At 36.7% G+C, this 12,356-nt stretch overlaps 2 protein-coding genes across 4 annotated transcripts in view; one reads left to right on the top strand and one right to left on the bottom strand.

The window, feature by feature from the left end:
* foxb1a (forkhead box B1a) overlaps nucleotides 1-12,047 on the bottom strand; it is a 34,317-nt gene extending 22,270 nt beyond the window's left edge. Inside the window, exons 1-2 of one of the 2 annotated variants that reach the window (XM_077734915.1) lie at nucleotides 11,989-12,047; nucleotides 7,262-7,351 (exon numbers count right to left, since the gene is read on the bottom strand). The gene's annotated coding sequence lies outside the window, so the exon portion shown is untranslated. Of the gene's footprint in view, nucleotides 1-7,261; nucleotides 7,359-11,988 lie in introns of those variants that run through there. The other variant, XM_077734924.1, reaches the window with a different exon arrangement.
* bnip2 (BCL2 interacting protein 2) lies at nucleotides 3,593-11,436 on the top strand. Of its 2 annotated transcripts, XM_077734903.1 has the most exons (11): nucleotides 3,593-4,314; nucleotides 5,918-6,013; nucleotides 6,118-6,188; nucleotides 6,500-6,664; nucleotides 7,975-8,157; nucleotides 8,288-8,390; nucleotides 8,466-8,597; nucleotides 8,680-8,766; nucleotides 8,835-8,933; nucleotides 9,421-9,456; nucleotides 10,482-11,436. In XM_077734903.1, the coding sequence occupies exons 1-11, from the start codon at nucleotides 3,974-3,976 to the stop codon at nucleotides 10,537-10,539; spliced, it is 1,371 nt and encodes a 456-aa protein (XP_077591029.1). In that variant the 5' UTR covers nucleotides 3,593-3,973; the 3' UTR covers nucleotides 10,540-11,436. The 2 variants fall into 2 exon arrangements, with proteins under 2 accessions (XP_077591029.1, XP_077591021.1); XM_077734895.1 differs by lacking the exons at nucleotides 3,593-4,314; nucleotides 9,421-9,456 and having other exon boundaries at nucleotides 5,922-6,013.
* Nucleotides 12,048-12,356: the final 309 nt, after the last annotated feature.

Below are 12,356 nucleotides of genomic sequence, written 5' to 3'. Positions count from 1 at the left end.
TCAATCACACGTGGAGGTTGAGTGGGGCCTATTGTCCCACTCTGTGATTAATGGCAGCCCTTCGGTTGGCGAGCGAAACAGACGGCACTGATTGAAGGAGCTTATCTTTACGGCGGAGCCATGGAATTGCTAACGGGATGTGATAGCTTGTGTCCGCCGAGCTGAGCGGGGAAATAAAGCTGTTAGGATCGTGCTGCTTTGCTATCATTCACGAGGGTAATGATGTCTGTCTCGCTCAGAAGTAAGTAATGGTCTGCTCACAGGTTAGCGACCAGGACACGACGACGCCCGCAAACTTGAACTTGGATCAGCGAGCAAGGGTCACCGCTAGCTTTTAACGGATTTAATAGGCTATTCAATAAAAACTAGAATATGTTGTAATTCTAGAGGTTCGTGAAGTTTATCAGGGGGACATTTAGGTCCATATTTCACGCTCTGGTGTTCTCAGGTTGTTCATCATGCTGCCGTAATGACGTAGCCGCAAAAGCTAAAATATCCCTTGTGTATTAGTAATACAGCCTTATTATTGTAACGTTACAAGACTGTACTATGAAGGATGTTCTTAAGATTACAATAGAGACAAAAGCTTGATGAGGGGGCTCAGTCAAATATCAAGCTCCACTCAATTATCTTCAGCGGGATAATTAATCAGTTCAGGATGCACATGCAGTCTCAGAGGCATATTTGAGATAATTGTTCTCATTGACTTGATTAATTATTTGTTTGCTGATTTAATTATTTTCACATTTGGAAAACAAATGATTCTTCGCCTATTCAGAAGAGCACACAGATTTTTTTTCTCCATTTTTTTGTGACGGGAGGTGATACATTCTCATACAGAATGTCTATTGAAGGGACACCAACTATGTTTACAGTTTATGTCATCGTGTGTTGTAAACCTTAGCCTCCAGTAGCACAATAAACATGTCCGCCTATAACAGCAGCCAACGCGACACTGTATCAAAGGCTAATATTTCTCAGTTACGAGGTCAGCCCTCGGTGAGAGACGCTCTGTCCTGGTGTGACTGGCACTACGAAAACAATCCTCTCGGTCTTCCAAGCTTCTGCGGCACAATTCGTCGTTTTAATGGCACTGGCTTCTATTTATCATGCTGTTTTAAATGTTTTGCTCATTTGTTTCCTTTAAATATTTCATTTAGTCTAAAATATTCATTTAACTTTGCCTTTAAATTTTTTACTACTCCCACCCTTCGCCATCTTCTTGCCTCATTTTTTTAGGCCTCTACAATCATAAATAATTATTCATTTCCCCAGAAAGAAGATGGCATAAAACATGCACATGAATCCTTTTTGTCTGTTCTCATTAGTGATATACTTCAAGTTGCCTAAATACTTCCCGTTGATGCATTTATGGAAATTGGTTGGAGAATCTTCCTAATGACTGCTTTGGTTACCCCGTCCAAGTCAGATCTTGGCGTTCCTTGCTCATTTCAACATGAAACGAAGAGGGAGGACTGCAGCATTTGCGTACAGCTCTGGATTTTTTTTTACATTATTTTTAAAAAGGGGAACTACCACTAGGCATATCCTGTATGTGACTGTTCAGCTATATTATTCAAATCAACTGGCACACTTAAGTAGAGTCATATAGTATGAGGGAGAAGCTACTTTTATGCAATTAATTCATTTTTGAATGCAACGCGGCAGAATTGATATTACGAGACGTTAATTTTCACTGGCAATCATTTATTATTATTAGTTTGCTTGACATAGCATGTTTCCGCAAATAGAGGCGTCTCTCCGGTAGACGACATGCTTTAATCAATAGCTGGGTGCATCATTTACTGGAGTAAATAAATGCATAGACCTGAAAGACATGTTTCTTCTCCCATGGTCAAATGAATGTAATTTGTAGTTTTTAGGTTATCAATACACTTTTAGATTCGACTTATAGCCTTCTGCAGCAGCAAAAAAAATGAAAATTGAAAATAAAATTCAAGCCAAATGACAAACTAATACAAATGAATTGATCCCACAAATAAACCTGCGACCTTCATGACAACTACCCAATCCAAATTTACTATTAATAAGGCATTTATCTGAATTTATGAAAAATAATTTAAACAAAAAATATCAATATTTGTATTCAAAATTATTAGAAAGATTAGTTTGTGCCGATAAAGAAGCTTGTAAATCCTAAATGAATGTCACATCAAGATATCCTCCCAAGAATCTATGCTAATTATATAGTGACTGCTCTATTTGTCCTGCCAATGAAATGTATCCTAAATGAAATGGAAAGATTTGTCCTCATTTGAAATAATTGCACCACAACTCATTAGCAATCACTACTATGCTGGATGAGAAGCATAAACTCAAAATTGGACTGGATGATCCTTTTGTGATGAGGCCTAATGACCCAACAGAGCAAATAGCAATTTGGTAATTAGAAGTTACACCAGATAATCTCATGCACACAAAGAAGGATTTAACCAGGAATTCAACTGGCACCAGATATGGCTTATTAACCATGAGATCTGTAGGGATAATAATTATTTCATAAATATTATCCTCCAGATAATCAATATAACAAGAAGGAGATACAAGACTGTCCCCTAAAGTTTCGGCAGCGATTCTACAACATGAAATTGTTTCTTTATAATTGACATTTTAAGACTTCAAATCATAAATGTTCATTTGCTTCCACCTAGAGGGAAATATAGGGACTGAATCATAACAAGATGTGATGCAAATCTACTTGAGGACATGCACTTTTACAGTTTGTTGACTTATAACATGTTAAAAACACGCAGGTCAGATGTATCAATTAGTGCAAATTAAAATATAATGTCTAAAAGTGATTAAATATTTTATTCAACGTTGCCAAGTGGAAATGTAATACAATTTATAGCACATTAAATATTTAATATATTGATGTATGATGCATTTTAGACCATTCTTGGGTCTATTCTCGTATGCATAAAGACTTGGTTATTAGTTAGAATGTTGTGCCTTTTTTATTATTCTATGATCAATAAATTTGTTCAATAATGTAGCAAATACAACATAGTTATTGTTTTTTTTTTATAATGTATGTCCCATTAAACAATCAACCTTAGATGGTGTGGATAATAAATCCCAACCTGAAGTAGAAAATGTAGTGTCGATTCCTATCATATTCGCTTCAGAAAAATAAAATTAAAATATATGACAAAACTAAATACATGGTTGCTGTAGTAGTATTAATTTAAAAAAAAAAATACAAAAGCTACACAAAAACTGCAAAAACTATCCAAAGAATAGACAGCAAGTTGCCTTGCAATGCTATAAGTAATTATTAAGTTGTTGCTGTTTTAAGTGAATAAATAAAAGTCAGAGTCTTAACTACCAAGTTGAAATGCCAGTTCAGATTGTTACTCAACTTTGACAGCAAAACTTAAAATGGTACCTACCCGGCTTTAATAACAAAATGCATTTGGACAAAAACAAACCAAAAATAAAGATTTTTTTGGCTTGAATTTGATGGATCGTGGTAGTAAACGTAACATGCATTTAAATGACGTCTTACTACTGTACAATGACAGCTTCGACAAGTATACACAATGCCGGAGCCGACGTGGTGTCATACTTACGTCAGTTACATACGCTTGTTGGCTGGTTGGGTGGGAGGGAGAAAGGAAGGAAAAGACCCCGACAAGTGGTCTCACTTCGCCTTGTTGCTTCAGCAAAGTTGGGACTCTTTGTCCTACTTTTTGCTGTCACATTCAGGGCGATCAAACCCGCCCGTATTGCGATCTTCCACCCTCTTCCTTAAAGAAGCTATGTAGTGAGTCGGTAAGTTGCTTGTTGTCACCGACAACAAAAGCGGACTTCTCCATATGCTAAAGCTAACAGGCTAACCTAAACTCCTGGAGGAGTTGTGTCATATTTCGGGGTGTCTACTCAAGGGGGATTACACAAGAAACCGGTGTTTCTTAGCTCACTCCAAAATCGGAGGTGCTAACCGTGCGTTATGGCTTCCGATGTGATCGAAAGCGAGGCGACTCTGAAAGGTATGGGGGACACAAACGTGGACATTAGTCGTCCAGATTTTGGCACACCCAGGCGGACTCCTGGGACCAGACGCACGTCGAGTCCCTCATCTTCTGGGGTATCGGGGGAAGTGGACGAGGAAGATCTGGACGAGTTACAAAACAGCACTACGTCCACGGTGGAAAATGGCGAGGAGGTACTTGAAGACAGTTTAACCAAAACAAGGAGCAGTCCTCGGGAAACTACAAGCCTAGATGATCAGGACTCCAGTGCCCAAAAGAACCTTTCTAAATCATGCTCTCCAGTTGGACTCAGTGAAAGGTATGTTGTGATTTTAACACTTCATTTTGTGATAAATACATGTATAATCTTGGGAAATGGTGAATGAATATTTCTGGTTCTGCAAGTGCACTGTGCCATTTTGGACAGGAGAGGCCTTATAACTAGTCTATGTGCCCTTTAATGGGCATCGTTGAACACTTATTATAATCACTCTATAAACATGTTGACAATTGCTTGGTAGATAATAAAATCTGGAGCCAGAACTGCCTGTGTGTGATTTGATTATTCTAGTATCCATTTATTCAAAAGGGACCAAGAAGAGAATTTAGCCATGAGGTACGAATGTGCAGATTTGCACTTTAATATTCGCCTGTTTAAGTATTTTTTCAAAGAAAAGTGTCAACTACAAATTTCAAAATGAGTCATGGATTTAACATTATGTGTACGTGTTCAAGCTTGCTTTGTAAGATATCCAAATAATTGCACCAGGCTTAAAGTAAACATTACAAACAGGCTTACTACTCCATCTATTTACTTAATAGTGCCAATGAAATGTGAAAAGGGCTCATTTTCATTTTTCTCATCAGATTATGCACAGATTGTTGTTTTCGCTTCATATATTCCAGCACATGAAAGATGTTATGTTGGTATGCTCCAGATTAAAATGTTGTTTGACGAGCTGTAAATTGCTCATACCTGGCCTACAGTAATTACTCTAGTGTGCGGTAATTACATTTATGCTGATTTTTCTTTTTACACATCAAACACTTCAATTGAAATTTGTTCAGAGGGAACGGAACTTGATTTGGATTTACGGAGCACTTGAACACTAGTCCACTCCAAATTTTCTGTTAAAATTATTAATTCTGTTGAAATTGGGCTAACCTGTCCAACTATAATTTGCTATTTCGTAATGGTATATGCCGTTTGATCTTTGCAAAACCAAATATTATTTGCGTAGTTACCACACAAGTACGCAGTTGAGTTTTTTTTCTTAAATCTAATTTTCCTGCTTAGATTCCTGTACCTCTTGGATCCTTTGGTTTTATGCTTATGGGGGGTCGGGAGGGATTTACGGAATATGCTCTAATGTCAAATTCCGCATGTTTCTGCGTCTGGGTTTGGCAAATAACAATCATATATATGATTATTGCATCAAAGGCAGCTCTGTACAACAGAGACGATCAGCATTAGTGAAGGGGGAACCTTGTGCAGATTCTGGGAGCTATGCCTTAAGCGTGTAAGCTTTTCAAGAAGCCTTGATCTGATTAGCTGAAAAGTATGGGATTGGAAAAGTTGGAACAACTTTAAATGACGTTTGAAATTGGACCAATGGCATCTGGCCAATAGTTGTGCAAATATTAAGGATCAATTTCATCTAATTCAATTGGTCTGTATATTTTGAATTCCTGTCACAAGGTTCGCTTGAGGTCAATTTTAAAACTGAATTTTATGTTTTTTAGCATTACATTTCTTTCATATTCACATTTGATTTTATACAGTAAGTCCTAAAAAAATAAAGTGTTTTACCTATCTCAATAGGACTGATCACTTCTTGGTCTCTCATTACAATGAACAAGTCATTCAATAGTGGCTTTTTTTGTGAGCAAGGTATTATTTGTTGTTTTTGTTTTCGTACCAGCCTGGAGCGCCAGGAATCCGTTGCTACGACAGAGGCACGATTAAGGATGGAAGGAGTCGAGCTTAAGGAAGAGTGGCAAGACGAGGACTTTCCACGGTATGACTACAAGCATCCTCATTGTGATATGCAACGAGAGGACAATGCTGTTCTGTATAAGCCAAAAAAAAAAACAACTAATCGGATCACTTTCTGCCTCTAAGGCCTCTACCTGACGAGGAGGAGGAGCTTGAAGAGGAATTGTTTGGCGGGGCTTCAGAAGAGGAAGAAGCCGGTAAACCAAAACTTTTTTTCTTTTGGATCAACAGGAATAAAGTAACACTGACCTGCACAATCTAATGAAAGCAAACAATGACAATGGCTCTATCGATACCACTTTTACTGTTAACTTGGATATTTTTGAAATTATATTCTCAATAGAATAAATAGGAACTTTTCAAATTGTGTTTTTTACTCATCGTGAACTTTAGATGATGAACTTCAGAAATAATTTAGGGCTTTTTTTAAAAGATACTCATTGATTACAAATGTGGGTTCATAAAATTGTCTCATTTTAGTCTTCATCTGTTTTTTCCGGCTACGTAGTAAACCACAATAACAAGAAGAAAGTGCTTACAGCTCCCGATATAAGTCTCAATCTCGACCGCAGTGAAGGTTCTATTCTCTCAGATGAGCTAGATGAAAGTACGGAGCTGGACTTGGATGATATGGACACGCCTTCTGACAACAGCAATGAGTTTGAATGGGAAGGTAAGGCTTTATGACAAAAACTGCTATTCTAATTGAAATGTGCTCCAAGGTCAAACAAATGATGTTATTTGTGATAAACCGTCAAAATACGTTTTAACCTGAAGTAGTGCTATTAATTATTGAAATATTTTGTTGTTGAGATGCACTATAGCACTAAATGGACAAAAAACTTGTGAAATTCTTGAGTTGTTTTCTACCAGTTTTAAGCCATCTTTGTTTTTTGACAACCAGGCGTATTCACATGGTTTAAAAAATATATGTTCTTAGGGTGTTTCCAATTGTTTTTGTCCATGTAGTGTATAAATCTTCATTGGTTTCCCAGTGTTGGAAGCTGCTTAGAATGGAGTTAAAATATACTATGTTGTTTTTGTCTTTCCGCACTGCTGCCTTCCGCTTTTTTTACGTGGAAGGATTGTTTCCATTGCCTGTCTGGAAACAGGCTGGAAGCCAGCAACAGGTTTCTCTCTCTTGCAAGTGGTAAGATTTGTTGGACAGTCTCTGGACTACCGCAATTTATGGGTCAATTGAATCTTACTTTCCAGATTATATTCTTTTATCACTATACTGGAAACAAAGGAAAAAAAATAAAATCCTTACCTTTTTCCACTTCTGATGTTTTGTGCATGACTTGTTCATCTTTCCTCAAATTTCCACAAATTTTAGGGACTTCATTCATGCACGTCTTTCCTGTCAATATATATAATCACAATATTCAAATGAATAAAAATACTCAAAATATACTTTGCAATAATTCAATATATGCATTTGAAACTTTAAGGTTTTGAAACACTGTCATTTTACACAAAATTACAATTAAAAAACAGCCCACAAAACCACGGTGATGTAAATTGCGCGTTTAATTATTACTGTTCAAATATTTAAGGTCAGAGAAGAAAGAATAAATCATAAATACAGTCAAGATAATTTGTAAAAATAAATCCCCGGTAGAAAGCATTTATATCTAAATTGCCTGCTTAGGTTTTCTACCAAAATAATCATAAAATCTTCATCCTAATGTGTAAATATTTGAAATCGCGTTGGTTATTTCTTAAGCCATTCAGCTGTGATTCTGCACGTGTTGATTTTTTTATTTTTGTTGCTTTTGTCGCCATATTTTTTTCTATTATGACATTCAAAGATCACCCAGTCTATCATTTTAAACCCCATCCATTGTTAGTGATTTTTTTTTTTCGTGGTGGGTCATTTTGATTTTCTTGATCTTAATGATCAGTTTATTGATCAAATGTTTGTTGATTCTAATAATCAATACAAAACACTACCACCCAGTATGACCCGGTTTCCCCTCACAGATGATCTTCCAAAGCCTAAAACGACAGAGCTACTAGAGAAGGGGGTGGAATCAGTACAGCAGTATTCTGTTTTGGAGGAGCGGGATGAGGTTCGACGCTGGAGAGTGTTTCGTATTGGAGACCAAGAACACAGAGTGGACATGACGGCCATTGATCCTTACAAGCGGGTTATAAGCCATGGAGGTCAGTATTTAAGTCATAACCAAAACAACTCATGACTAGCTTGTTTGCTTGGGCAGATTGCAGTCAATATGCATTTTCATTCACTTTTAATGCCGTTACAAATGAAATGTTTTGGTGTTTTTTTTTTCAGGTTACTATGGAGATGGTTTGAATGCTATAATTGTGTTTGCCGTTTGTTTCATGCCTGAGAGCAGTCAACCAAACTACAGATACATCATGGACAATTTGTTCAAGTGAGCATTTTTTTGCTGTTATTTTCGCCTTACTGTCCAAGTTTTTTTTAAACGTTCGCCAATATGACCTTGCAGGTATGTCATTGGCACGCTGGAGCTTTTAGTGGCAGAAAATTATATGATTGTATACCTAAACGGGGCAACGTCTCGAAAAAAGATGCCAACTGTCGGCTGGCTCCGAAAGTGTCATCAGCAAATCGATAGAAGGTAAGTGAGTTTCACTGTCATTTACGAAAAAGAAGTAAAAGTTATCATATTTTGAAATCTCCTATTTTTGTTGTTGTTTTAGGTTAAGGAAGAATCTAAAATCTTTGATCATCGTCCATCCCTCTTGGTTCATACGCACCCTGCTGGCACTAACAAAACCTTTTATTAGGTAAAATGAATGGTTGGAATATTACCAAAATGGACATGTTTTAACACAACTTTAATTTTTTTTGACAGCACCAAATTTAGTCAAAAAATCCAGTTTGTGTACAGCCTGACAGAGCTTGCCTCGTTAGTCCCGATGGAGTACGTATCTATTCCGGATTGTATCAAACAGTGAGTATTCACTTTTCTTTCTGCGTCTTTTAACAAGCAACACTGTTTTCTTGTCTTCCGATGAGAAACCATGATATTCTTTAATGTACCATGAAAATTGAAATCTTGCACTGCCTTATAAATGTCTTACCTTTATATCACGATATTATTGAGTAGGAATCATTGTCACGGGAATGTTATGCTTTAAGTCAAAGTGAATCAAGTGATTGTAAATGGAGAAATTAGGTCAGACAGTGTAGCCGAGAATATGTCAAAATGAAATAGTCACAGTAGTGAAAGAATATGTGACTATATATATTTCAATAACTATGAAAATAAGTGGTAAAGTGAGAAGTCTCCTTTTAATTCTGGGCTCTGAACAAAAGTTGGATTCTTGTGACAGTTGTTTCCTAAGCATCATTGCTCATATTACATACGCAATGTCTGATTGCTTTGTTTGTTGGCTGTGTTTTCTCTTAAAACCTCATTTCCCTTCCCCTTTTTTAAGGTTTGACGAGGAAAAAAATAAGAAAAGCAGTAAAAGGTATCTTGGATTTTTCACCTAGGGCTTGGTTGACTTTCACAAAACTAACAAAAGATAAGTTCCATTATCACCCAAGCACACGCCCCCTATTGTTACTGTTATTTGGATTTGTAGCCAAAGCAAATAACATTTGTAATTCACCAGTTTGTGCACTTAAAAGCACATTCCCTACGCTATATTAAACATGTTTTTAATGTGCCTATCAGCACATCTCTTTTGCTGATGCTTGGACCGACAAGTATATCTGTGTGTTTTCTTTGAATAAGGTTTACAATGGGACTTTTTTGATATTTGGTAAGTTTAACGGAAGCGGTTAAGGTCACCAGGAAGTAGATATAGTTGTGTTGGCTGTGGTTGCACGCCTAGTGTGCGCTCACACGGTCACTCACTGAGTGGCGCCCTCACAACGCAATTGCATGACTCACTGCAAATCTAACTGTCACAAGCATCATTCCTCTTTATTTGCGCACGTTAAATTAATCTGCACATTCCGAAGTGGTGTTGACTATTAAACTCAATTTGACCGATAATGTTGCCGCTGCGGTTGTTTTTTAACACAGAAAAAAGGTGTGGTCTTTTCTGGTGGATAACAAATCATAATTTGCACTATTTGGTGGCATCATTTGTCTAATGCAAGTGCTGTGACGGCATGTTTACTCATTGGCTACCACGGACAGCGACAGTCCATTTGAATTGAGAGGTTCAGCACTCCCAGTTCAAAGGGATTGGACATCTATTAGCGACAAACATTTTTTTAATCAATTTTTATTATAAATTTCTGACAAAAAAATGTAAAAGAGCCAAAAAAATTAACCGTACATTGCTATAAATGCAGAATTGACACATACTTTAGTCAAAATGCAATAAAAGAGGGACTTTTTTAAGATCTGAAACATTCAGTTGATGTATTAAAATTGTTTTATATGACAAAGCAGCGCCGGATAAAACAAAAATCAAAACAAACTGATATGTCACCATTCAAATCAAACTAATTTCTGTGTTTTGGTCGACTGTTGAATACGCAGGATCGATCAGGACGCACATGGCAAAGTGGAGAAGGCCACCGCCGCCGTTCCCAAGTGAAGACCCGGACGAAAACGGCCAATCTAGGAACCGCTGCCACTTTTCTCTGCGCCGGTTTGTTTTATTTTGGGGTGATGTGACTGGAAACGTTTTGCGTCAGGAAAGTGCCTGCTTGAAACGATGCTGCCTCTCTCATATTATAGGACATTTTGCAAGTTACATTACTTTGTCAAGCTGCTTCAGCTCCCCTTCTACACACTACCTTTTCCCCTTACATGCTGTCCAAGAGTTGTTTTTATCTCATTTTATTTTTTTAATCCTTTTTTTCGTCATAATTTACTGCCTCTTCTTACTGTTGTATCTATCTACTCTGTATTTAAGGCACTCTGTTACAAACATTTGAATCAATGATTGATGCATGTACTGCTTTCTTACATTTAAATATATATTTATATTCAAAAAGGTGACAAAAAGGAGAAAAAGTAATATATTTTTATGGTTGCTATGATTTTAAAAGTGCATTTTGAGGTCTCTGATCCCCTTTCCCAAACTTCTCCCTTCCTCAAAAGGCATTTTATACATTTTTATTTCCTGAGGGAAAGTCCAACAATACAGCAATACTATGTCCCTGGAATTGAATGAGTACTCCATATTTAGATGAAGTGCATCATAATATCAAAAATACTGCATAGTTCAAGACAGTATTTTTTTGCAGGGAGTATTTGCATAAACATAATATCATAATACAAATTCCTCTAATCAGAGAAAGTGCACTTTAGTATCCACTGAACTATACCAGGTTCATGTAATGCGTTTTCTTTCAAAGTAGGGGGTGGAACAGCTTTGGGTGCATCTCACAATGTCTATCGCATGGATTTTTAAAATATGTTTAAATTTTACTAACCAAATGCAATATACACAATGCTAAATCAAATAAACTGGATGGTTGGAGACAAACGTGAGCTTCCGTGTGGTGATTTTACAATTGGTATGAATTCAATTTGCTTTGATTATTTGATACACTTCAACAACTACTGTAGATCCTTCAAATTAGAGGTATATTTAAAAAAAACTATTCTGTAGAAGATAAAGATCCTAAAATATCAGTTCTAAAGGCTGGCAGTTATAGGCCAAATCGACTCTTTGACACGCCCATTATCCTTTTCCCGGACTACGCAGTACTTATTTTGTACACTGTGTGGCAGTAAAAATCAGGAAAAATATGAAAACCATAAATCAGTAGATTTAAAGATCTATGACAAATTTAGCAACGATTACATACCTGTAATCCAGCCAGACATGCATGGATGATAACACATCATTTAAAACATGGTGTTAGCATTGAAATGAAAACTTTAGCCCGACGCCAACTAGTTGACAATCTGCCCATAAAGAATTAACAAATTAGCCATCACCATCATCCTACCTGTCTTCAGCAAAGTGGATCATAATGAGAACACACCGAAAATACATACATAATAACATGGCTTAAACACACAAAACACTGACCTGTAAAGTTGAGTATACTCTCATCGAGATCGTGATCCATGCGTCCACGAAATCGCTGTGTCTTGCCTTCATCGATGATGAAAATAACTCGATTTTCCAGTGGAATCCTCCTTCCTTCGAAAGAATCACACTTAGTAGGTCCAAAAAAAGTCTTATTTATTACAAAAAGAGTATCTTTGGGCATCTATTTAAACCACTGAATATAGTAGACGGCTAAATGTTCTCTCGCTAGATGGCAGAAAATATAATGAATCCGTCTACGCATCTGTTGTCATTAACACAACAAGCGTGTTCACCTAATCCTAATTAGGTCAAAATATTGGAAAAATATATATAATCATTTAACGTTAAATTATTCTTTTGGATTT

Source organism: Stigmatopora nigra, chromosome 2 (genome assembly GCF_051989575.1).
Source record: "Stigmatopora nigra isolate UIUO_SnigA chromosome 2, RoL_Snig_1.1, whole genome shotgun sequence".
Lineage (NCBI taxonomy): Eukaryota > Metazoa > Chordata > Actinopteri > Syngnathiformes > Syngnathidae > Stigmatopora > Stigmatopora nigra.
Note: the sequence above shows the minus strand (reverse complement) of the source record. Positions and strands in the feature narration are given on the sequence as shown.